Source organism: Larus michahellis, chromosome 29, assembly GCF_964199755.1.
Source record: "Larus michahellis chromosome 29, bLarMic1.1, whole genome shotgun sequence".
Lineage (NCBI taxonomy): Eukaryota > Metazoa > Chordata > Aves > Charadriiformes > Laridae > Larus > Larus michahellis.
This window is the reverse complement of record NC_133924.1, coordinates 922,037-942,396: the sequence shown is the minus strand read 5'-3', so window position 1 is coordinate 942,396 and position 20,360 is coordinate 922,037. Positions and strand designations below refer to the sequence as shown.

Genomic DNA, 20,360 nt, shown 5'->3' with positions numbered 1-20,360 from the left:
ACCAGTCTCCGTGCTGGGGAGTCCCCAGTGGGGCATGAGCCTTGTCCCCGGGGTGCCCCACTTCTGGGAGCATCCTCCTAAACCACGTCATCCTTTACTGCAGAGAAGGGTTTTCCGCACCCAGTTCCCTTCCCAGTTGGGCGTTGGGTGAAGGCGGCAGCGGCTCGTTGCTTATTTGGGGGATTTTGGCTCTGTGCGCGAAAGCGTCTTTGTCCCAGAGCGGCTTCAGGTGCAGCAGAAGAGGAAACTTCTGAACGTGGGAGGCGTTTTCCAAGCTGGGCTTGTTTCAGACGGATATTTCACAATATTGATGGCTGCTGCTGCTCCGGGGTTGGGCGTTGAACTGGGGACGGGCACCCCGGTGCCCCTCCCCAGGGCTGGGTACCGTCCCCAGGCCCCCCAGAGTTGGGTATGACCCCCCTCAGCACCCCCGTACCCACCCCCTGCTATGGCTACGGCCCCCCACCCCCAATATTTTGAGTATGGATGAGGGTGGGACATTGGGGACAGCAGGGGACATGTCCTCCCAGGGGATGTGAGGTCCCCAAGTTGACAGGGCAGAGGGACAGGGCACAGCTGAGGTGTCTTGACACTTGAAGCCCCCCCCAAACCCTTCTTGTCCGCGTCTCCCTCGCTCCCCACAAGCTCCTTGCTCTTGTAGGGCTGCAGGGACACTGCTGGGCTCCTCCACCATCTCCAAAAATCACGATGAAGCTCGGTTTAACCTGCTCGCACCCAAATGCCCATCTTTTCATGGTTTCCTTTTTTTTTTTTTCTTTTTTTTTTTTTTTTTGGATTCCTGAGGCTGATGGGCTGCCGCGTTTTACTCCCCAACAGACAAATGTCCTGAAAGAACGCAAAAAACCTCCAGAGAGAGAGAGAGAGCGGAACCGGTGCGGGTGAACCACCATCATGGTGTGGTCTGGGGTTTGCTCCGGAGGTGGGGCAGGCCAGAGAGCGAAAGGAGAGATGATGAGCAGGAAAACAAAATACATTCCTTCAGCGACAATGGCCGTAGGAAAGCAAATCATCCCCTTTCGGGAAAGGAAATGCTTCTTTATGGATGCAAAACCTCGCCGAGGTCTCTGCCCCAGCACAGGCTGCCAGGAGAGGTGCAGCCCTGGGAAAAGACACCTCCACCACCTCCCACCCAGGAACGGGGAGGGTGATGGTTTCTCTTTGGCATTTTGAGCTTGGAGGTTTATTTTATGACTCTAACCCCGCTGACGGGGATCAGCGCTGGGTGAGGAACCTCAGCTCAAGGCATTGTTGGGGGGGGTGGACCTTGAAGTCATTCCGAAGTCCATAATTCTGCACCCGGAAACTAGAAAAAGGTTGGAGATGGGTGCAACTTGTACACGTCGGGTGAGTGATTTTTCTTTTTGCAGGGGATTTAGAATCTCTAATTAATTTAACGTCTTGAAAGGGGTTCAGCGCAAATCCAGGGGGAAGAGCAGTGGGGCAGAGCAGGGGCTGCAGCGGGAGCCGCGGCGTGGGCCCGTCCTGCCCTCGACCGACGGTTCCTCCCGACGGCAGGGTGCGGGGGGTTTGGTGGGATTTCTGGAGCCTCCCTGGGGGCGGGTGCAGCCCTTCTTCCCCATCCCCTCCCCGGCGGCTCTAACCCCCCCTTGCCCTCCCTCTGCCTCCCTTCCCACCCTCTTCTCCAGCTGCGCCCGCAGATGGGGTTCCCCGCCAGCCCCAGGGGCCTCCTGAGTTATTTCCTGACTCTCCACGTGCTCCGCCTGGGATCAGGTAGGGATCCTGCAGGGCTGGGGGCGCTGAGCCCGCTGCGGGGGGCAGATGTGGGGCAGGGGAGGTGCCGTGGGGCAGGAGGAGCTGAGCCCAGAGCTCGGCCGCGGATGGGTTTCACTTTCCCTTGGGCTCTTGATGCCACCCCCACGTCCCTTGCCCTGGGACACCTTCAGTCCCGTCCCGCAGTGCTCCCCTAAAGCGTTTGTCCCTTCTCCCAGGGCTGGCCGGGCTGGGGGCTATTTTCGGGGGTGGGGGTGACTTTCTGGAGCCGTTCCCACTCCCAGGGAACCTCCTTCTCCTTGGAGTCCTCCCACTCCCTCTCCAGTTTCTCCAGGCTCTTTGGAGCACGGGGTGGGGGAAAAGCGATGCCCGTGGGATGGAGCGGGCACCGCTCACGCCACGCTCGCCCCTTGCCATGCAACGCCCCGAATTAACGTGGGCGCAATCTCCGTCTCTCTGTGTCCTTCTCCGTCCCCAAGCTGAGTTCAGAGTGGTGGGACCAGACCGACCTCTCCTTGCCACCGTGGGGCAGGACGTCGTGCTGCCGTGTCACTTGTCCCCATGCGCGGACGCTCGGAGCTTGGAGATCAGGTGGATCCGGCACCAGTTCTCGGAAACGGTGCATCTCTACCGAAATGGAGAGGACCTGGATTGGGCACAGATGAGGGAATACATTGGAAGGACACAGTTGGTCAGAGATGGTCTCTCCAGTGGGACCCTGGACTTGCGACTCACTGGGGTGAGACCCTCTGATGATGGCCAGTACATCTGCACTGTGAGAGATGCTGCCTCTTATGAAGAAGCCATGGTGGAGCTGGAGGTGGCAGGTTTGTGGGTGGTGCGGTGTTTCCTGAGGGTGGTTCAGGTGTCCCTGGGTTGGTGTGTCCCTCCCAGACCTCTGTCCCACCCTCACGTCCATCCATCCAATGCCAAAGGCCAATAGACCTTGACAGAGGGCGGGTTGAAGGGGACCCTTCCCATCCGTGCCTGCCCAGGAAGGAGCACAGACATGGTGCTGGAGGTGTTTTTGGGGGCAGAGTGGCACAAACGAGGTGGCTTTGTGTCTCTGTGGTGTCCTCGAGGTGTTGTGAGGGCAGAGGGGAGAAGCTGCTGAGCAGCTGCTTGGGCTCAGGGCCTGGGCTGCCAAGCGAGCCCAGGATGGGAGCTACCGCTGTGCCTGGCATTGGGAAGAGCCCTCTTCCCAGGTCCCACCAGCTGGATCCTTGCTTTGCCTTTGCCGTTTGTGCCGGAGGAGACCTGGCGCCTCGTCTGGAAGCCTCAGGGCTTCTTGGACAAGGCCGGGAGAGGGCAGAGACCTTGCTCGGCCTCTGGGTCCTCCTCTGCCGGGCTGTTTTATGGGCGATGTGGGGTCATTGGGCATCAATGCTCTCGGGTTCCTGCACACGTTGGGGTGGTTTGGGTGGTGTGAGGAGCACGTGCGCGGTCCCACAGCCCCCTCGGGACAATGGGATGTGTCTGGTACGGGGTTGGGTCTTTGCCTTTGAGCCGAGTCCATCCCTAACTCAGCCCAACGGCGGGCTCTTCCCCCAGCCATGGGCTCCGTCCCTCTCATCTCTCTGGAAGCTCACCAGGATGGAGGCATCCGGGTGGTGTGTGGATCGGCCGGCTGGTACCCACAACCGGAGGTGCTGTGGAAGGCTGCCAACGGGCAGCGTCTGCCCTCGGTCTCCCAGAGACGTTCCTCTGACGAGAGGGGCCTGTTTGAGATCCAAGATGTCGTCGTGGTGAGCGGGAAGGGCGATGGGAACTTGTCGTGCGTGGTGAGGAACAGCCGCCTGGAGCAGGAGCAGGCGTCGTCCCTGCACATCTCAGGTGCAGGATGGCAGCGGGGCTGGGGTTGGCTGTGCTTGGGGGGGGGGGGCGTTTGATCTCGGGGGGCTGGAGAAATGTGCGGGGGGTGGGGGAATGGGAGGGGATGCACCCGCAGGTGAGCTTTAGCGCAGGAGATAACCTGAGCCTGGCGGGCTTCAGGGGAGCATTGGGATGGCCGTGGGCTGGAGAGGACGATGTCCCCTTGAGCCCGGGGCTCCCAGCACAAGGCTTTAGGAGTGGGGTGGTGTAATCCCAGCCCAGAGCCGGCACCGCGCAGCCCCTCGCTCATTCCCCACCGTTGGGATGGGATAGAGAATGGGCAGAGTAACAGGTTTTGTCCCAACTGTTTGCGCCCCCCGCCAAGCCCACTCGCTGGTGGGGTGGTGTGAGGAGCAGACCATTCCTCGACTGCCCAGCGACACCCAAAACCATCAATGTGCTCCCATCGCTGCTTCTCATCCCAAATCCAAAACATCCCATCCCTCAATAGCTGCAAGCGATGACGTGCACTTGTTCATTCCGTCCCAGCCGAAACCCTGACGATGAGTTAGAACTTGGAGTTTTTCTTTCTCCCTTTTGTTTTCCTCCTACACAGGAGTGCAAAGTGAGCCCTTTTCCTCCTGTGTTTTTGTTTCTCAGCTCCCTTTTTCCACAACGCCCGTCACTGGATGGCAGCTCTGGGTGTCTTCCTCATGCTTTCAGTGGTGTCATTTGGCGTCATCGCTTATCTCTGGCGAAGGAAAGGTGAGTTTGTCACGGGGGGGATGGAATGGAGGGGATCAGGGTGGAGCGAGGCCGAGCCCTGGCCCATGGACGTATGTGGAAGGGGATGACAGTCGTGTCAAAAGGTGTTTTGCCTTCATTAAAGAAGCTCTTTGGCACAGGAAGGATGGGGACAAGGACCCGGGGTGTGGGTGGGAGGCCAGGGAGCGTGGCCAGAGCACCTGGCTGGTGGGACGGTGCAAGAGTCTTTGGTGAGATGTTAGCGCCGATGAAGCAGCTGCTCTCCTGACCTCCTCTTCCTTTGCTTTGCAGTGGGGCTGTCCAGAACGCTGGGTGAGTCCTTCTGGCCCCTGCCACCAGCGAAGCCTCCTGAGAAAGGAGCCCCCTGGGAGGGACGTGGCTCTGGGTGGCTCTTGATCGCCCTGTGGTCGTTGGTCTGGGTTGATGGAGCCCAGAAGGGGACTGGAGAGCACTGGGGCTGGGAACGGGGCCCAGGAGGTGACCTAAGTCATGGGGAGAAGTGGGGACCCGTCATCAGTCAGCTTAAATCAGGCTGAGCCTTAAATCTCTGCTCAAGTCAGGCTTCAATGCAGGGTGCCTGGGAGGGGTGGCTGGGGGAGCAGGGAGGCAGGGAACCTGCTCTGGGACCCACACGGTCTTTTCCCACTCCCCAAACACAAGGAGTTTGGGGTCTCGCCAGCTCTGCCTGCTGCTGCAGGAACAGCCATGGGATGAGAAGCCGTCCCCTCTCATCACTCATTAATTTGATTTTTGCTTTCCAGGGAAACGAGATGCAGAACTAGGTGAGTCTCCAGGAGCTCTGTCATGGCTCGGTGTCCTCTCCTGGGTGCTCTCTGCTCGGCCCTGTCCCCCCATGCCCATCCGCTCCATCCCTCCATCCCCTGGGGGCGGGGAAACGCCAAGGGGAGGTGCCTGGGAGGGTGGGCAGCTGGGGGACACCAGCCCAGGGATGGACCCTCTCCCTTGCCCAGACTCCCTGGGAACCGGCCGTGGGACGTGACCTGGCTGGAGGTGGACATTCACAGGGTTTTGTGGTCTTTTCCCACTCCCCAGACTCTCTGAGCTCACCTCGAACTGTGTGCGCTCCTAAAGGAGCAGGCATGCGATGAGAAGCCGTCCCCTCTCATCACTCATTGCTCCTTTTTTTCCTTTCCAGATGAAAAAACTGCAGCACTGGGTGAGTCTCCGTGATCTCCTCTTGGCTCGGTGTCCTCTCCCGGGTGCTCTGTGCTCGGCCCTGTCCCCGCGTGCCCGTCCCCTCCATCCCTCCATCCCCTGGGGGTGGGGAAACCCCAAGGGGATGTGCCTGGGAGGGTGGGCAGCTGGGGGACACCAGCCCAGGGATGGACCCTCTCCCTTGCCCAGACTCCCTGGGGACCGGCCGTGGGACATGACCTGGCTGGAGGGGGCCATTCACAGGGTTTTGTGGTCTTTTCCCACTCTCCAAACTCTCTGAGCTCTCCTCGAGCTCTGCCTGCTCCTGTAGGATCAGCCATGGGATGAGAAGCCGTCCCCTCTCATCACTCATGGCTTCTCTTTTTCCTTTCCGGATAAAAAAGCTGCAGCACTGGGTGAGTCTCCGTGGTCTCCTCTTGGCTCGGTGTCCTCTCCCGGGTGCTCTGTGCTCGGCCCTGTCCCCCCGTGCCCGTCCCCTCCATCCCTCCATCCCCTGGGTGCAGGGAAACCCCAAGGGGAGGTGCCTGGGAGGGTGGGCAGCTGGGGGACACCAGCCCAGGGATGGACCCTCTCCCCTGCCCAGACCCACTGGCCACCATCCATGGGACATAACCAGGCTGGAGGGAGCCCCCCCGGGAGCCAAGGGCTCTTTTCCCCCTCCCCAAACAGAAGGGCTCTGCCAACTCCTGCGGGTGCAGTTGTGGAATGAGAAGCTGTCCCCTCTCATCACTGATTGACTTTCTTTTTCCTTTCCAGATGAACAAGATGCGGCACTGGGTGAGTCTCCGTGATCTCCTCTTGGCTCCATCTCCTCTCCCAGGCGCTCTCTGCTTGGCCCTTTTCCGCTGTGTCCGTCCCCTCCATCCCCTCCATCCCCTGGATCCGAGCAAACCCCCAGGGGACGTGCCCGGGAGGGTGGGCGGCCGGGGGACACCGGCCCAGGGATGGACCCCCTCCCCTGCCCCGAGTCCCTGGGGACCGGCCGTGGGACGTGACCTTGCTCTTGTCCCTCCTTGTAGCGTGGAGAAAGTTCCTGCTTCCTGAAAATCAAGGTAATTGGGTGATTTATTGTATTTTTACGGGTGGTTCTCCTCCCTTTCCCTCTGCAGAAGGTGTAACTGGGTGGCCAATGAAGGCACTGGGTGGCCACTGAAGGGGGACTGGCCATCCCGGGTCGTGTAGGTGTCTCAGACCCCCCAGACCATGGCACTGGGCTGTATCTCGCCCCGTTTTCTTGCTGTTCCGCCCCATTCTGAGTCACCCCCTTGGGCCCCAGAGGAGCCACCACTCCCTGAGACCCCGTGTGCTGCCCAGCCCAGCCCCTGCCTCCCCGTCCTGCTCCTCCCTGCGCGGGCTGCAGCCCCACCGGTGCCTCTTCCCACGGGACCGAGCTCGGCCGTGGCCGTGCTGGGGCTGGCCCCGCGGTGGGGATGGAGAGGAGGAAGGAGATGCCCAGTCTCCTGCCCCGCGGGGCAGGTCCTGTCCCCGAGGGGGTGAAACCTGCCCGGGACTGAGCTCTGATGCTGCGGTTCCTCCTGTCCCCTGCAGACGTGGTGACCCTGGATCCGAACACGGCTCATTCCCAACTCGTCCTGTCGGCCGATCGGAGGCGTGTGAGGTGGCAAAGCGAAGAGCGGGACCTGCCCAACATCCCGGAGAGATTTACCTATTGGTTCTGCGTTTTGGGCCAGGAGAGGTTCCGGGAGGGGAGACACTGCTGGGAGGTGGAGGTGAAGGGGGAGGTGGGAGGCGAGTCGCGGTGGGGCATTGGGGTGGCCAAGGAGTCTGTGGAGAGGAGAGGGAGATCCTTCCTGAGCCCGGACGGAGGGATCTGGGCGGTGAGGCACAAGGGAGGGCGTTTCGCGTCTCTCACCTCTCGTCGCACCTTCCTCCCCCGGTTCCTGCTCCCCAGCAGGATCTGTGTCTGTCTGGACTGCGCCCGGGGGCTGGTGACTTTTCTCGATGTCAACACCGGGGTCGAGATCTTCACGTTCCCACCAGCCTCGTTCAAAGGGGAGACCCTGCGCCCCTGGTTTTGGATAGGAACAGAGAAAACCCAGCTGTGCCTGAGGGGCAGCACCTCTTAGACACTCTCCTCCCTTTCCCTCCCTCCCCAGCCACCGGCAGCCCCTGCCCTTCTCCAGAGACTCCCCGCGCTCCTCTCCTGGATCCCGCGGGAGACGTCCATCCCTCTGCCCCAGCCCAGGGAGCAGAGGGGGAGTGAGGGGCAGGGGACGGGGGCTGCCTCGGACGCTGTGTGGCCTCACAAACACCAGTTTTTGACTGGGTCGGATTTTGGGGACGTTTTCTGGGTGCTGAGCTGTGGGTTTGGGCTCTTCTTCCCCTTACACGCAGCGTGTCCTGCTCCGGCACAGCAGGGTTGGTGTCAATAAAGATTTGTTGGTGAACACGGAGCCTGGCTGTGATGGTTCCTGGGGGTTTTTGTCCTGGTTCCTTGCTGCCCGCCAAGAGGATTTGCAGGCACCCACCAGTCTCCGTGCTGGGGAGTCCCCAGTGGGGCATGAGCCTTGTCCCCGGGGTGCCCCACTTCTGGGAGCATCCTCCTAAACCACGTCATCCTTTACTGCAGAGAAGGGTTTTCCGCACCCAGTTCCCTTCCCAGTTGGGCGTTGGGTGAAGGCGGCAGCGGCTTGTTGCTTATTTGGGGGATTTTGGCTCTGTGCGCGAAAGCGTCTTTGTCCCAGAGCGGCTTCAGGTGCAGCAGAAGAGGAAACTTCTGAACGTGGGAGGCGTTTTCCAAGCTGGGCTTGTTTCAGACGGATATTTCACAATATTGATGGCTGCTGCTGCTCCGGGGTTGGGCGTTGAACTGGGGACGGGCACCCTGGTGCCCCTCCCCAGGGCTGGGTACCGTCCCCAGGCCCCCCAGAGTTGGGTATGACCCCCCTCAGCACCCCCGTACCCACCCCCTGCTATGGCTACGGCCCCCCACCCCCAATATTTTGAGTATGGATGAGGGTGGGACATTGGGGACAGCAGGGGACACGTCCTCCCAGGGGATGTGAGGTCCCCAAGTTGACAGGGCAGAGGGACAGGGCACAGCTGAGGTGTCCTGACACTTGAAGCCCCCCCCAAACCCTTCTTGTCCGCGTCTCCCTCGCTCCCCACAAGCTCCTTGCTCTTGTAGGGCTGCAGGGACACTGCTGGGCTCCTCCACCATCTCCAAAAATCACGATGAAGCTCGGTTTAACCTGCTCGCACCCAAATGCCCATCTTTTCATGGTTTCCTTTTTTTTTTTTTTTTCCTTTTTTTTTTTTTTGGATTCCTAAGGCTGATGGGCTGCCGCGTTTTACTCCCCAACAGACAAATGTCCTGAAAGAACGCAAAAAACCTCCAGAGAGAGAGAGAGAGCGGAACCGGTGCGGGTGAACCACCATCATGGTGTGGTCTGGGGTTTGCTCCGGAGGTGGGGCAGGCCAGAGAGCGAAAGGAGAGATGCTGAGCAGGAAAACAAAATACATTCCTTCAGCGACAATGGCCGTAGGAAAGAAAATCATCCCCTTTCGGGAAAGGAAATGCTTCTTTATGGATGCAAAACCTCGCCGAGGTCTCTGCCCCAGCACAGGCTGCCAGGAGAGGTGCAGCCCTGGGAAAAGACACCTCCACCACCTCCCACCCAGGAACGGGGAGGGTGATGGTTTCTCTTTGGCATTTTGAGCTTGGAGGTTTATTTTATGACTCTAACCCCGCTGATGGGGATCAGCGCTGGGTGAGGAACCTCAGCTCAAGGCATTGTTGGGGGGGGTGGACCTTGAAGTCATTCCGAAGTCCATAATTCTGCACCCGGAAACTAGAAAAAAGGTTGGAGATGGGTGCAACTTGTACACGTCGGGTGAGTGATTTTTCTTTTTGCAGGGGATTTAGAATCTCTAATTAATTTAACGTCTTGAAAGGGGTTCAGCGCAAATCCAGGGGGAAGGGCAGTGGGGCAGAGCAGGGGCTGCAGCGGGAGCCGCGGCGTGGGCCCGTCCTGCCCTCGACCGACGGTTCCTCCCGACGGCAGGGTGCGGGGGGTTTGGTGGGATTTCTGGAGCCTCCCTGGGGGCGGGTGCAGCCCTTCTTCCCCATCCCCTCCCCGGCGGCTCTAACCCCCCCTTGCCCTCCCTCTGCCTCCCTTCCCACCCTCTTCTCCAGCTGCGCCCACAGATGGGGTTCCCCGCCAGCCCCAGGGGCCTCCTGAGTTATTTCCTGACTCTCCACGTGCTCCGCCTGGGATCAGGTAGGGATCCTGCAGGGCTGGGGGCGCTGAGCCCGCTGCGGGGGGCAGATGTGGGGCAGGGGAGGTGCCGTGGGGCAGGAGGAGCTGAGCCCAGAGCTCGGCCGCGGATGGGTTTCACTTTCCCTTGGGCTCTTGATGCCACCCCCACGTCCCTTGCCCTGGGACACCTTCAGTCCCGTCCCGCAGTGCTCCCCTGAAGCGTTTGTCCCTTCTCCCAGGGCTGGCCGGGCTGGGGGCTATTTTCGGGGGTGGGGGTGACTTTCTGGAGCCGTTCCCACTCCCAGGGAACCTCCTTCTCCTTGGAGTCCTCCCACTCCCTCTCCAGTTTCTCCAGGCTCTTTGGAGCACGGGGTGGGGGGAACAGCGACACCCGTGGGATGGAGCGGGCACCGCTCACGCCACGCTCGCCCCTTGCCATGCAACGCCCCAAATTAACGTGGGCGCAATCTCCGTCTCTCTGTGTCCTTCTCCGTCCCCAAGCTGAGTTCAGAGTGGTGGGACCAGACCGACCTCTCCTTGCCACCGTGGGGCAGGACGTCGTGCTGCCGTGTCACTTGTCCCCACGCGCGGACGCTCGGAGCTGGGAGATCAGGTGGATCCGGCACCAGTTCTCTGAAATTGTGCATCTCTACCGAAATGGAGAGGACCTGTATGGGGCACAGATGGAGGAATACATTGGAAGGACAGAGTTGGTCAGAGATGGTCTCTCCGGTGGGATCCTGGACTTGCGACTCACTGGGGTGAGACCCTCTGATGATGGCCAGTACGTCTGCACCGTGCAGGATGCTACCACTTATGAAGAAGCCATGGTGGAGCTGGAGGTGGCAGGTTTGTGGGTGGTGCGGTGTTTCCTGGGGGTGGTTCAGGTGTCCCTGGGTTGGAGTGTCCCTCCCAGACCTCTGTCCCACCCTCACGTCCATCCATCCAATGCCAAAGGCCAATAGACCTTGACAGAGGGCGGGTTGAAGGGGACCCTTCCCATCCGTGCCTGCCCAGGAAGGAGCATAGACATGGTGCTGGAGGTGTTTTTGGGGGCAGAGCGGCACAAACGAGGTGGCTTTGTGTCTCTGTGGTGTCCTCGAGGTTTTGTGAGGGCACAGGGGAGAAGCTGCTGAGCAGCTGCTTGGGCTCAGGGCCTGGGCTGCCAAGCGAGCCCAGGATGGGAGCTACCGCTGTGCCTGGCGTTGGGAAGAGCCCTCTTCCCAGGTCCCACCAGCTGGATCCTTGCTTTGCCTTTGCCGTTGGTGCTGGAGGGGACCTGGCGCCTCGTCTGGAAGCCTCAGGGCTTCTTGGACAAGGCCGGGAGAGGGCAGAGACCTTGCTCGGCCTCTGGGTCCTCCTCTGCCGGGCTGTTTGTGTTGTGTCTGGTACGGGGTTGGGTCTTTGCCTTTGAGCCGAGTCCATCCCTAACTCAGCCCAACGGCGGGCTCTTCCCCCAGCCATGGGCTCCGTCCCTCTCATCTCTCTGGAGGCTTATGAGAACAGAGGCATCCGGGTGGTGTGTGGATCGGCCGGCTGGTACCCGCAACCGGAGGTGCTGTGGAAGGCTGCCAACGGGCAGCGTCTGCCCTCGGTCTCCCAGAGACGTTCCTCTGACGAGAGGGGCCTGTTTGAGATCCAAGATGTCGTCGTGGTGAGCGGGAAGGGCGATGGGAACTTGTCGTGCGTGGTGAGGAACAGCCGCCTGGAGCAGGAGCAGGCGTCGTCCCTGCACATCTCAGGTGCAGGATGGCAGCGGGGCTGGGGTTGGCTGCACTTGGGGGGGGGGCGGTTTGATCTCGGGGGGCTGGAGAAACGTGCAGGGGGTGGGGGAATGGGAGGGGATGCACCCGCAGGTGAGCTTTAGCGCAGGAGATAACCTGAGCCTGGCGGGCTTCAGGGGAGCATTGGGATGGCCGTGGGCTGGAGAGGACGATGTCCCCTTGAGCCCGGGGCTCCCAGCACAAGGCTTTAGGAGTGGGGTGGTGTAATCCCAGCCCAGAGACGGCACCGCGCAGCCCCTCGCTCATTCCCCACCATTGGGATGGGATAGAGAATGGGCAGAGTAACAGGTTTTGTCCCAACTGTTTGCACCCCCCAAGCCCACTCGCTGGTGGGGCGGTGTGAGGAGCAGACCATTCCTCGACTGCCCAGTGACACCCAAAACCATCAGTGCGCTCCCATCGCTGCTCCTCATCCCAAATCCAAAACATCCCATCCCTCAATAGCTGCAAGCGATGACGTGCACTTGTTCATTCCATCCCAGCCGAAACCCTGACGATGAGTTAGAACTTGGAGTTTTTCTTTCTCCCTTTCGTTTTCCTCCTACACAGGAGTGCAAAGTGAGCCCTTTTCCTGCTGTGTTTTTGTTTCTCAGCTCCCTTTTTCCACAATGCCCGTCACTGGATGGCAGCTATGGGTATCTTCCTCGTTCTTTCAGTGTTGTCATTTGGCGTCATTGCTTATCTCTGGCGAAGGAAAGGTGAGTTTTTCACGGGGGGGATGGAATGGAGGGGATCAGGGTGGAGCGAGGCCAAGCCCTGGCCCATGGACGTATGTAGAAGGGGCTGACAGTCGTGTCAAAAGGTGTTTTGCCTTCATTAAAGAAGCTCTTTGGGCACAGGAAGGATGGGGACAAGGACCCGGGGCGTGGGTGGGAGGCCAGGGAGCGTGGCCAGAGCACCTGGCTGGTGGGACGGTGCAAGAGTCTCTGGTGAGATGTTAGAGCCGATGAAGCAGCTGCTCTCCTGACCTCCTCTTCCTCTGCCTTTGCTTTGCAGTGGGGCTGTCCAGAACGCTGGGTGAGTCCTTCTGGCCCCTACCACCAGCGAAGCCTCCTGAGAAAGGAGCCCCCTGGGAGGGACGTGGCTCTGGGTGGCTCTTGATCGCCCTGCGGTCGTTGGTCTGGGTTGATGGAGCCCAGAAGGGGACTGGAGAGCACTGGGGCTGGGAACGGGGCCCAGGAGGTGACCTAACTCATGGGGAGAAGTGGGGACCCGTCATCAGTCAGCTTAAATCAGGCTGAGCCTTAAATCTCTGCTCAAGTCAGGCTTCAATGCAGGGTGCCTGGGAGGGGTGGCTGGGGGAGCAGGGAGGCAGGGAACCTGCTCTGGGACCCACACGGTCTTTTCCCACTCCCCAAACACAAGGAGTTTGGGGTCTCGCCAGCTCTGCCTGCTGCTGCAGGAACAGCCATGGGATGAGAAGCCGTCCCCTCTCATCACTCATTAATTTTATTTCTGCTTTCCAGGGAAACGAGATGCAGAACTAGGTGAGTCTCCAGGAGCTCTGTCATGGCTCGGTGTCCTCTCCCGGGTGCTCTGTGCTCGACCCTTTCCCCCCGTGCCCATCCCCTCCATCCCTCCATCCCCTGGCCCCGCAGAAACCCCAAGGGGATGTGCCTGGGAGGGTGGGCAGCTGGGGGACACCAGCCCAGGGATGGACCCTCTCCCTTGGCCAGACTCCCTGGGGACCGGCCGTGGGACATGACCTGGCTGGAGGGGGCCATTCACAGGGTTTTGTGGTCTTTTCCCACTCTCCAAACTCTCTGAGCTCTCCTCGAGCTCTGTGCGCTCCTAAAGGAGCAGCCATGGGATGAGAAGCCGTCCCCTCTCATCACTCATTGCTTCTTTTTTTCCATTCCAGAGGAACAAGCTGCACTGTTGGGTGAGTCTCCGTGATCTCCTCTTGGCTCGGTGTCCTCTCCCGGGTGCTCTGTGCTCGGCCCTGTCCCCCCGTGCCCGTCCCCTCCATCCCTCCATCCCCTGGGTGTGGGGAAACCCCAAGGGGATGTGCCTGGGAGGGTGGGCAGCTGGGGGACACCAGCCCAGGGATGGAACCTCTCCCCTGCCCAGACCCGCTGGCCACCATCCATGGGACATAACCAGGCTGGAGGGAGTCCCCCCGGGAGCCAAGGGGTCTTTTTCCCCCTCCCCAAACAGAAGGGCTCTGCCAACTCCTGCGGGTGCAGTTGTGGAATGAGAAGCTGTCCCCTCTCATCACTGATTGACTTTCTTTATCCTTTCCAGGGGAACGAGACACAGCACTGGGTGAGTCTCCGTGATCTCCTCTTGGCTCGGTGTCCTCTCCTGGGTGCTCTGTGCTCGACCCTTTCCCCCCTTCCTCGTCCCCTCCATCCCTCCATCCCCTGGCTCCGCAGAAACCCCAAGGGGATGTGCCTGGGAGGGTGGGCAGCTGGGGGACACCAGCCCAGGGATGGACCCTCTCCCTTGGCCAGACTCCCTGGGGACCGGCCGTGGGACATGACCTGGCTGGAGGGGGCCATTCACAGGGTTTTGTGGTCTTTTCCCACCCCCCAAACTCTCTGAGCTCTCCTTGAGCTCTGTGCGCTCCTAAAGGAGCAGCCATGGGATGAGAAGCCGTCCCCTCTCATCACTCATTAATTTTATTTCTGCTTTCCAGGGAAACGAGATGCAGCACTAGGTGAGTCTCCAGGAGCTCTGTCATGGCTCGGTGTCCTCTCCCGGGTGCTGTGTGCTCGACCCTTTCCCCCCGTGCCTGTCCCCTCCATCCCTCCATCCCCTGGCTCTGCAGAAACCCCAAGGGGAGGTGCCTGGGAGGGTGGGCAGCTGGGGGACACCAGCCCAGGGGTGGACCCTCTCCCCTGCCCAGACCCACTGGCCACCATCCATGGGACATAACCAGGCTGGAGGGAGCCCCCCCTGGGAGCCAAGGGGTCTTTTTCCCCCTCCCCAAACAGAAGGGCTCTGCCCATCCTGCGGGTGCAGTTGTGGAATGAGAAGCTGTCCCCTCTCATCACTGATTGACTTTCTTTATCCTTTCCAGGGGAACGAGACACAGCACTGAGTGAGTCCCCGTGATCTCCTCCTGCCTTGGTGTCAATTCTTGGGTGCTCTGTGCTCAGCCCTTTCCCCCCTTCCTCGTCCCCTCCATCCCTCCATCCCCTGGCTCCGCAGAAACCCCAAGGGGATGTGCCTGGGAGGGTGGGCAGCTGGGGGACACCAGCCCAGGGATGGACCCTCTCTCTTGGCCAGACTCCCTGGGGACCGGCCGTGGGACATGACCTGGCTGGAGGGGGCCATTCACTGGGTTTTGTGGTCTTTTCCCACTCTCCAAACTCTCTGAGCTCTCCTCGAGCTCTGTGCGCTCCTAAAGGAGCAGCCATGGGATGAGAAGCCGTCCCCTCTCATCATTCATTGCTCCTTTTTTTCCATTCCAGAGGAACAAGCTGCACTGTTGGGTGAGTCTCCGTGATCTCCTCCTGCCTCGGTGTCAATTCCCGGGTGCTCTGTGCTCGGCCCTTTCCCCCCGTGCCCGTCCCCTCCATCCCTCCATCCCCCGGGGTTGGGGAAACCCCAAGGGGATGTGCCTGGGAGGGTGGGCAGCTGGGGGACACCAGCCCAGGGATGGACCCTCTCCCTTGCCCAGACTCCCTGGGGACCGGCCGTGGGACATGACCTGGCTGGAGGGGGCCATTCACTGGGTTTTGTGGTCTTTTCCCACTCTCCAAACTCTCTGAGCTCTCCTCGAGCTCTGTGCACTCCTAAAGGAGCAGCCATGGGATGAGAAGCCGTCCCCTCTCATCACTCATCGCTTTTTTTTTTCCCTTCCAGAGGAACAAGCTGCACGGTTGGGTGAGTCTCCGTGATCTCCTCTTGGCTCGGTGTCCTCTCCTGGGTGCTCTCTGCTCGGCCCCTTCCCCCTTTGCCCGTCCCCTCCATCCCTCCATCCCCTGGGTGCAGGGAAACCCCAAGGGGAGGTGCCTGGGAGGGTGGGCAGCTGGGAGACACCAGCCCAGGGATGGACCCTCTCCCCTGCCCGGAGTCCCTGACTGTGGGATGTGACCTGCTCTTCTTTCACCTTGTAGTGTGGAGAACATTTCTGCTTCCTCAGAATCCAGGTAATCGGGTATTTCCTTATGTTATTTTGTGGGTGGTTTTCCTCCCTTTCCCTGTGTATGAGGTGTAACCGTGCTGGCCATTGAAGGGACAGTTTTCAACTGAAAGAGGAGAGTCTTAGATCAGAAGAAATTTTTCATTCTGAGGGTGGTGAGCCCCTGGCCCAGGTTGCCCAGAGAAGCTGTGGCTGCCCCATCCCTGGAGGGGTTCAAGACCAGGTTGGATGGGGCTTGGAGCAACCTGGGCTGGTGGGAGGTGTCCCTGCCCAGGGCAGAGAGGGTTGAACTGGAATGTTCTTTAAGGTCCCTTCCAACCCAAACCATTCCATGATGCTCTGATTCTATGACTGAGCTCAGACCCTGATGCTCCATCTCCTCCTGTCCCCTGCAGACGTGGTGACCCTGGATCCAAGCACGGCTCATTCCCAACTTGTCCTGTCAGAGGATTTCAGATGTGTGAGACGCAAAAGTAAAAGGAAGGACACCCGGAAGGTGCCCAACAACCAGAAATTGCCTGACGCCCCTGAGAGATTTCTGAGTGGCTGCTGCGTGCTGGGCCGGGAGGGGTTCCGGGAGGGGAGACACTGCTGGGAGGTGGAGGTGGAGGTGGGAGATGACTCGCGGTGGGGTGTTGGGGTGGCCAGGGAGTCTGTGGAGAGGAAGAAGTTCTCGGACTGGAGCCCTGAAGGAGGGATCTGGGCAGTGCAGCACAGCTATGGGCAGTTCACGTCTCTCACCTCTCGTCGCACCTTCCTCCCCCAGTCCCCGCTCCCCAGCAGGATCTGGGTCTGTCTGGACTGCGCCCGGGGGCTGGTGACTTTCCTCCATGCCGACACCGGGGTCGAGATCTTCACGTTCCCATCAGCCTCGTTCAAAGGGGAGACCCTGCGCCCCTGGTTTTGGGTAGGAACAGAGAAAACCCAGCTGTGCCTGAGGGGCAGCACCCCCCAGACCCTCATCCCCCCTTCCCTCCCCTCCCCAGCCGCCGGCAGCCCCTGCCCTTCTCCAGAGACTCCCCGCGCTCCTCTCCTGGATCCCGCGGGAGATGTCCCTCCCTCTGCCCCAGCCCAGGGAGCAGAGGGGGAGTGAGGGGCAGGGGACGGGGGCTGCTGTGGGGTCCCCCCCCGGTGCTGGGAGGCTGTGAGCAGGGGGGTGTCCTCCTTTCAGCTTTGATGGAGGGAATTTTCGTTCGAGTATCAGCTGCCTTTTGGATTTAGTGTGAGAACGACGTTGATCACTCATAGTTCTAGATGTGGCTGAGAAATATTTCCATCAGTCGAGGGCTTTTTCGGCTTCCCGTCGCAGCCGAGCGGGAGCACGGCCAGGAGAAGGCGCCCAAAGGGATATTCCTGCTCGGGATAGAAACGGGGGCTGCCGGGGGGCTGGGACCCGCCATCGCTGCTGGGGAAGGGCCGGGCAACCAGTGCTCAGGTCGGGAGGGCAACTTGCGTTGCATGGCTTTATTTTGTATATTATTTTACAATAAATAATGATATTTTCCTCTATCATTACTCTGCTATTAAACCCTCCTCATCCCAACCCACGAGGTTTTTCCCCTCCTTTTCTCCCTCTTCTCCCCACCCTACTGGGGGAGAGGGGGGCAGTGAGGGAGCTGCTGCCTGCCCCTAGTTGCTGGCTGGGGTTAAACCACGCCGGGGGGCCAGGATCCCCTTGGAACCCCTTGGATCTCCTTGGAAACCCTTGGGTCCTCTTGGACCCCCTTAGATCCCCTGGGATCCCCTTGGATCCCTTTAGAACACCTTGGAACCCCTTGGACCCCCTGGATCCCCTTGAACCACTTGAAACCCCTTCGATCCCCTTGGAACCCCTTAGATCCCCTGGGATCCCCTTTGATCCCCTTGGACTCCCTTATAACTCCTTGGACACATTCAGAACCCCTTGGAACTCCTTGGAACCCCTTGGATCCCCTTGGAATCCCTTTGATCCCCTTGGACTCCCTTATAACTCCTTGGACACCTTCAGAACCCCTTGGAACCCCTTGGATCCCCTTGGAATCCCTTTGATCCCCTTGGACTCCCTTATAACTCCTTGGACACCTTCAGAACCCCTTGGAACTCCTTAGAACCCCTTGGATCCCCTTCGAACCAGCTGCACCCCCTTGGATCCCCTTCAAATACCTTGGAACCCCTTGGACCCCCTGGATCCCCTTGAACCACTTGAAACCCTTTGAAACCCCTTGGATCCCCTTGGAACTCCTTGGATCCCCCTGAAGCCACTGGGAACCCTTGAGAGACCGCGCGTCCCGTTGTACCCCCTCACTCCCCTTCCACCCCCTTAAACGCTCTTGGAACTACTTGCATCCCCTTTGATCCCCTTGGATCCCCTTGGAAGCCCTTGGATCGGCTTGGATCATATTGGAACACCTTGGATCCCTCTGATACCCCTTGGATCCACTCGGAACCCATTGGATCCCCTTGGAATCCCTTGGAACACCTTGGATGACCTTCGATCCCCTTGGATCACCTTCGATCCCTTGGATCCCCTTTGGAACCCTCAGATAACCTTGATACCACTTGGAATTCCTTGGACACCCTTGGAAACTTTTGAAACCTCTAGGATCCCCTTGGAGCCCACTGGATCCCCTTGGAACCCCTTGGAAACGCTTGGGTCCTCTTGGACCACAAAACCCACCACTGGTCTCCGAGCTCGGTTTTGCTCCGGTGGTGGTGGTGGGGGGGCAAGAACCCTCTGGTGGCCCCAACCTTAATGCCACAAGGGCAGGGACCGGCCGTGGCAACGACCACCGTCTACACCGAGCCAGATGGGCCACTGCCCTCAGCTCCCGGCAGCTGAGGCTGAACGGTCCCGGGAAGGGTCCTGGGAAGTGAATTTTCTCGGTGGCGTCGCACGGTGGGTCCTGTCCTCTCCTCCCGCCCTCGTGGGGTTTCTGCTCGGCCACGGGTGGGGGTTTGGGGGGAGCTGACGTCCCTGATGCTGCCGGAGCCCAGCAAAGCACAGGGAGGAAAGGATTGCCCGCGCCTTCTCCATCCGTTTCCTGAGCTGATGGTGGCCAAGACCCAACGCTCGGCTTCACCACCCGTCTCCAGCCTGGGGCAGAGCGACGGCACAAGCAGGTTTCCTCTCCGTAGCCTGATTTTCTTGGAAATTGAGGGGAAAAAAAAGTAATAAAGTACAGCCAGGCCCCAAGGACACCCCCACGCCTCCATGCAGGGCTTTGCACGCTCCCCTTTCTTGTTGCTGAGCGGGAGCGACCGGCAGCCTCTCCCCATCCCTTCAAGCATCCCAAGGGCTCGGCTTTGGGTCCTTCCCTTCTCCAGGGCACCTCTGGGTGCAGCACGGGGACAGGAACGGAGCTCCCGGCTCCGAGGCTTTGCTTCCCGCAGCTTCCCCAGCCAAGCAGAAAAGGTGCTTTTGTGGGTTTTCTCGGCTCCGTCGCTCCTACAGGCACCGGAAAGGTTTTCTCGCCGAGCGGAATGACACGGAAGGACCCGTCTGCTGAAACTGCGGGTGTTAAAAAGGGGGCAAAGACCACCGAAGAGCTGCTTCTTCCCTCGCTCCCAGTCTGGGTCCTGGTGCAGGTCCTCGGTGGTACTGGGCGCTGCTGGGAGCTGGATGGGTCGGGACCGCGGTCCCGGCAGGCATCGTGCTGCGGCTGCTGCAGCGACGCGGCGAGTGGTGGGGTCCGTCAGCCAAAAAGGGGAAAAAATCTCCCCAAATCCATGGCAGGTTTCTGCCATGGAGCCGATTTCTGCTGTATTTCTAGCAGGGAGCAGCTCCTGGGCAACTGCTGGCCCCGATGGGCAGGAGCTGGGTGTGTGTGGGGGGGAAGCTGCCAACACGTCCCCCGCGGACACCGATTTATATGTTTTTAGAGCCTGTCCTCACACAGGTCCCTTTCTCCGTCCTGGCCATAGGCTGGTCCGGGTGGGAAGGGACCTTAAAGGCCACCGAGTTCCACCCCTCCTGCCTGAACCCCCCCCAACTCTCTCAGCCCGGCCCCACAGCAGAGGGGCTCCAGCCCTCCCAGCATCTCCGGGGCCTCCTCCGGCCCCGCTCCAACAGCTCCGTGTCCCTCAGATGGCCCCAGAGCGGAGCAGAGGGGCAGAATCCCTCCCCCACCCCCCGTCTCGTCCTGCTGGCCACGCTGCCAGGGGCTTTCTGGGCTGCCAGCGCACGTTGCTGGTGAATGTTGAGCTTCTCATCCAGCAACACCCCCCCAAGTCCTTCTCCTCAGGGCTGCTCTCCAGCCATTCCCCACCCAGCCTGGATATGGGCTTGCGATGGGGCTTGAAAGAAGCCAGGGGACCCCCCCCTTAAAGGCTCCTGGCCCCAGGCAGCGCCTTGCTCCATCCCCGAGGGCTGCTTTTGCCCCAGGGTTTCACCCCGCACGTTCCATCCTCTGGTCTCAGTCCGACGCCGCGGGTCAAACCCATCCGCGATTCAGGTGGGAACGGCCCCATCCTCCCACAGGACACGGCCCCGTGCTCCCGGGAAACCTGCCTGACCGACGCCAGTCGCCAATCCCGGAGATCGAACGCTCCCTCAGGCGCTTCCAGTTGCGGCTTCGCCAGCGAGGAAGCCACCACGCAGCAGGTACCACGGCTCAGCATCACCTTTGGGGGTGCGGATGGAGACACCCCCCCGCCTTGTCCAGGGTGCCGGAGGCTTGTTGGCCCCTTTTCCGCATGGGAGAGAGGAACAACAAGACCAGGAACATTGGGGAAAGCGCCCCAAGATCCCCCCAGATCCTCCCAATTGCTGTCCCCATCCACGTC

At 60.5% G+C, this 20,360-nt stretch overlaps 2 protein-coding genes across 2 annotated transcripts; both read left to right on the top strand.

Annotated features, from left to right (window-relative positions):
• Positions 1 to 1,341: 1,341 nt before the first annotated feature.
• Positions 1,342 to 7,592, top strand: LOC141735104 (butyrophilin subfamily 1 member A1-like). Its single transcript, XM_074567550.1, has 9 exons — positions 1,342 to 1,365; positions 1,668 to 1,752; positions 2,232 to 2,579; positions 3,304 to 3,585; positions 4,225 to 4,329; positions 4,621 to 4,641; positions 5,091 to 5,111; positions 6,525 to 6,557; positions 7,054 to 7,592. Exons 1-9 carry the CDS (start codon positions 1,342 to 1,344, stop codon positions 7,590 to 7,592), a joined length of 1,458 nt encoding a protein of 485 aa, XP_074423651.1.
• A 1,743-nt stretch (positions 7,593 to 9,335) lies between these two features.
• Positions 9,336 to 16,802, top strand: LOC141735103 (butyrophilin subfamily 1 member A1-like). The gene is made up of 11 exons (XM_074567549.1): positions 9,336 to 9,359; positions 9,662 to 9,746; positions 10,227 to 10,574; positions 11,186 to 11,467; positions 12,103 to 12,207; positions 12,506 to 12,526; positions 12,976 to 12,996; positions 14,148 to 14,168; positions 14,532 to 14,552; positions 15,574 to 15,606; positions 15,995 to 16,802. Exons 1-11 carry the CDS (start codon positions 9,336 to 9,338, stop codon positions 16,690 to 16,692), a joined length of 1,659 nt encoding a protein of 552 aa, XP_074423650.1. The 3' UTR covers positions 16,693 to 16,802.
• Positions 16,803 to 20,360: the final 3,558 nt, after the last annotated feature.

Bases quoted from the DNA above. Each gene is read 5' to 3' on its own strand.
- LOC141735104 (XM_074567550.1), top strand. From the start codon at position 1,342: ATGGGTGCAACTTGTACACGTCGG. The intron at 2,580-3,303 runs GTTTGTGGGTGG...CTCTTCCCCCAG, and splicing joins GGTGGAGCTGGAGGTGGCAG to CCATGGGCTCCGTCCCTCTC. The intron at 6,558-7,053 runs GTAATTGGGTGA...TGTCCCCTGCAG, and splicing joins CCTGCTTCCTGAAAATCAAG to ACGTGGTGACCCTGGATCCG.
- LOC141735103 (XM_074567549.1), top strand. From the start codon at position 9,336: ATGGGTGCAACTTGTACACGTCGG. The intron at 12,208-12,505 runs GTGAGTTTTTCA...TTTGCTTTGCAG, and splicing joins TTATCTCTGGCGAAGGAAAG to TGGGGCTGTCCAGAACGCTG. The intron at 14,553-15,573 runs GTGAGTCCCCGT...TTCACCTTGTAG, and splicing joins GGAACGAGACACAGCACTGA to TGTGGAGAACATTTCTGCTT.